General features: G+C 37.9%; 1 protein-coding gene across 2 annotated transcripts in view; it reads right to left on the reverse strand.

The window, feature by feature from the left end:
* SLC24A4 (solute carrier family 24 member 4) overlaps positions 1-1,785 on the reverse strand; it is a 163,305-nt gene that overhangs the window by 32,775 nt on the left and 128,745 nt on the right. Inside the window, exon 9 of one of the 2 annotated variants that reach the window (XM_014524266.2) lies at positions 1,158-1,243. In XM_014524266.2, coding sequence (XP_014379752.1) covers positions 1,158-1,243 — 86 coding nt within the window. Of the gene's footprint in view, positions 1-1,100; positions 1,244-1,785 lie in introns of both variants that reach the window. The other variant, XM_006032804.2, reaches the window with a different exon arrangement.

The following is a 1,785-nucleotide window of genomic DNA, read 5'->3' on the forward strand; positions in this document are numbered from 1 at the left end:
GATGAAGTCTTTTATGGAGAATAGTTGGAGTTGGCAAAAATTGATGGGTCTAGAATTGTATTACCCTCCTTACATAATGCCTCAAGCCTCCTTCTTCTTTTCCTTTTTATTTTACAAACATGAACTAATTATTTGATTCTTTATACTACTGTAGCACCTAGAGACTCCATAAGAGATCAGAACCTGTATTATGCTGTGCCCTGTTCCCTCACATACAGTAAGAGAAAGTGTTGTCCACTTCTAATCTAAATACATAAAGAAGACAAAGGGAGAGAAAGGCTGTTCATACTGTGAGCCTCTAGAGAATTAGATGGATCTAAAATGTGCCTGGAAAACAAAGCCCTAAGTCTTATATGACCAGATGTCCATCTTAAATGCTGACTTCAATTCAAAACGTACAACAGAAACTTAAAATTGCTTGTATATAGTGAAATAATAAGACCTGATTAGTCAGAAAGACCTCAAGGAGTGAGACAGTTTGAGCCTCAAAGGCAGTATTCATTTCGTTCTGTGGGGAGAGGCAGTGATAAGAAGCAGCTATGAAGGGAAGTTAGCAGAGCAGAGACAAACTCTCAGGCAGCATTGGCAGCAGGATGCCATCTTCCCCCCTGGAGCCAAAACTGCCTGCAAGAAATTTTGTTTCCATTTTGCACACAAGACTGAATACTAGTTTAGGAAGAGACCCCATTTTCCTTGTATGCAAACTTAGCCTCATGTTATATTGATTCCTTTTGCCCCATCTGCTGCTGTAGCTATCCCACTCTGATTCATGTTTCACTTACTGCCAATAATTTAAACATCTTAGTGAGAAAATGAGATTCCTCCTGCAAAGAAAAAGTATTTATTTTATGGGTGTGTAATTCGATCACTTATTCCTGATCAAGAAAACAGAAGACAGCAACACTACAAGGATATGAAGTAGCATGTTTCCATCCTCCCTGGAAAGAACTATAATTCCCAAAGGCTTAGCTGGACTGAATTTGTCAAGTTAGCCCAATAACAATATCATCCTCCACAGCTGAACGTTACAAGTGCTTTGATCACCATTAAAAAATACTGTGTGTCAATGCTTTGTCCAACTCCTGTCTGCTTAGCCTTACCTTTCAATAGCAATGGTATGGATGGGTCATCACAGCTAATGCCATAATATGCATTACCATCTTCCAGCTCATTGTTGACGGTGTTGCCATTTCCAACATTCTTTCTTTTGAAGGTAAAAAAGCTTTGCAATTTCACATTGTACCTGAAAGTGTAAAGTGGAAGTCTGAGAATGCTAGATTGTTGGATCTTTTTCTTTTATGAACCCACCCTGTATGGATGTTTTGTGACGAATAACATTAGTTTAGGAAAGACCAGACAGAGTATCACATTCAATATTGCAAGGTTAAATTTTGCCCCAGCTGAAGGTCATATTAGCAACTAACCAGGAGAATAAGGTTTGCATCTACCTCAAATAGACAGACTTTTACCACTCATATCTAAAAGGAAGATGTATCCTCCATTTACTGAGAAGCTTTAACTTATAAAAGGGATTCTCCCATACCCTAAAACTTTTTTCTGCTCTTACATGGGACATTCAATTTAAAAGGTTTCTGAAATTCACTGTAAAAGTACAAACAATTACATTTAAATGAATGCCATAAGGTTGGTCAGACACGAAATGAATATACCTCTTCATGTTAAAAAAGGTTTTGCAGTCATCTCTTTGTTTTCTACCCACAATAACAGGACCTTTATACAGTGACTATTTTTCTGATGTGCACAACAGTCCTGAACCACACCTCT

Source organism: Alligator sinensis, unplaced genomic scaffold (assembly GCF_000455745.1).
Source record: "Alligator sinensis unplaced genomic scaffold, ASM45574v1 scaffold645_1, whole genome shotgun sequence".
In the NCBI taxonomy this organism is placed as follows: domain Eukaryota; kingdom Metazoa; phylum Chordata; order Crocodylia; family Alligatoridae; genus Alligator; species Alligator sinensis.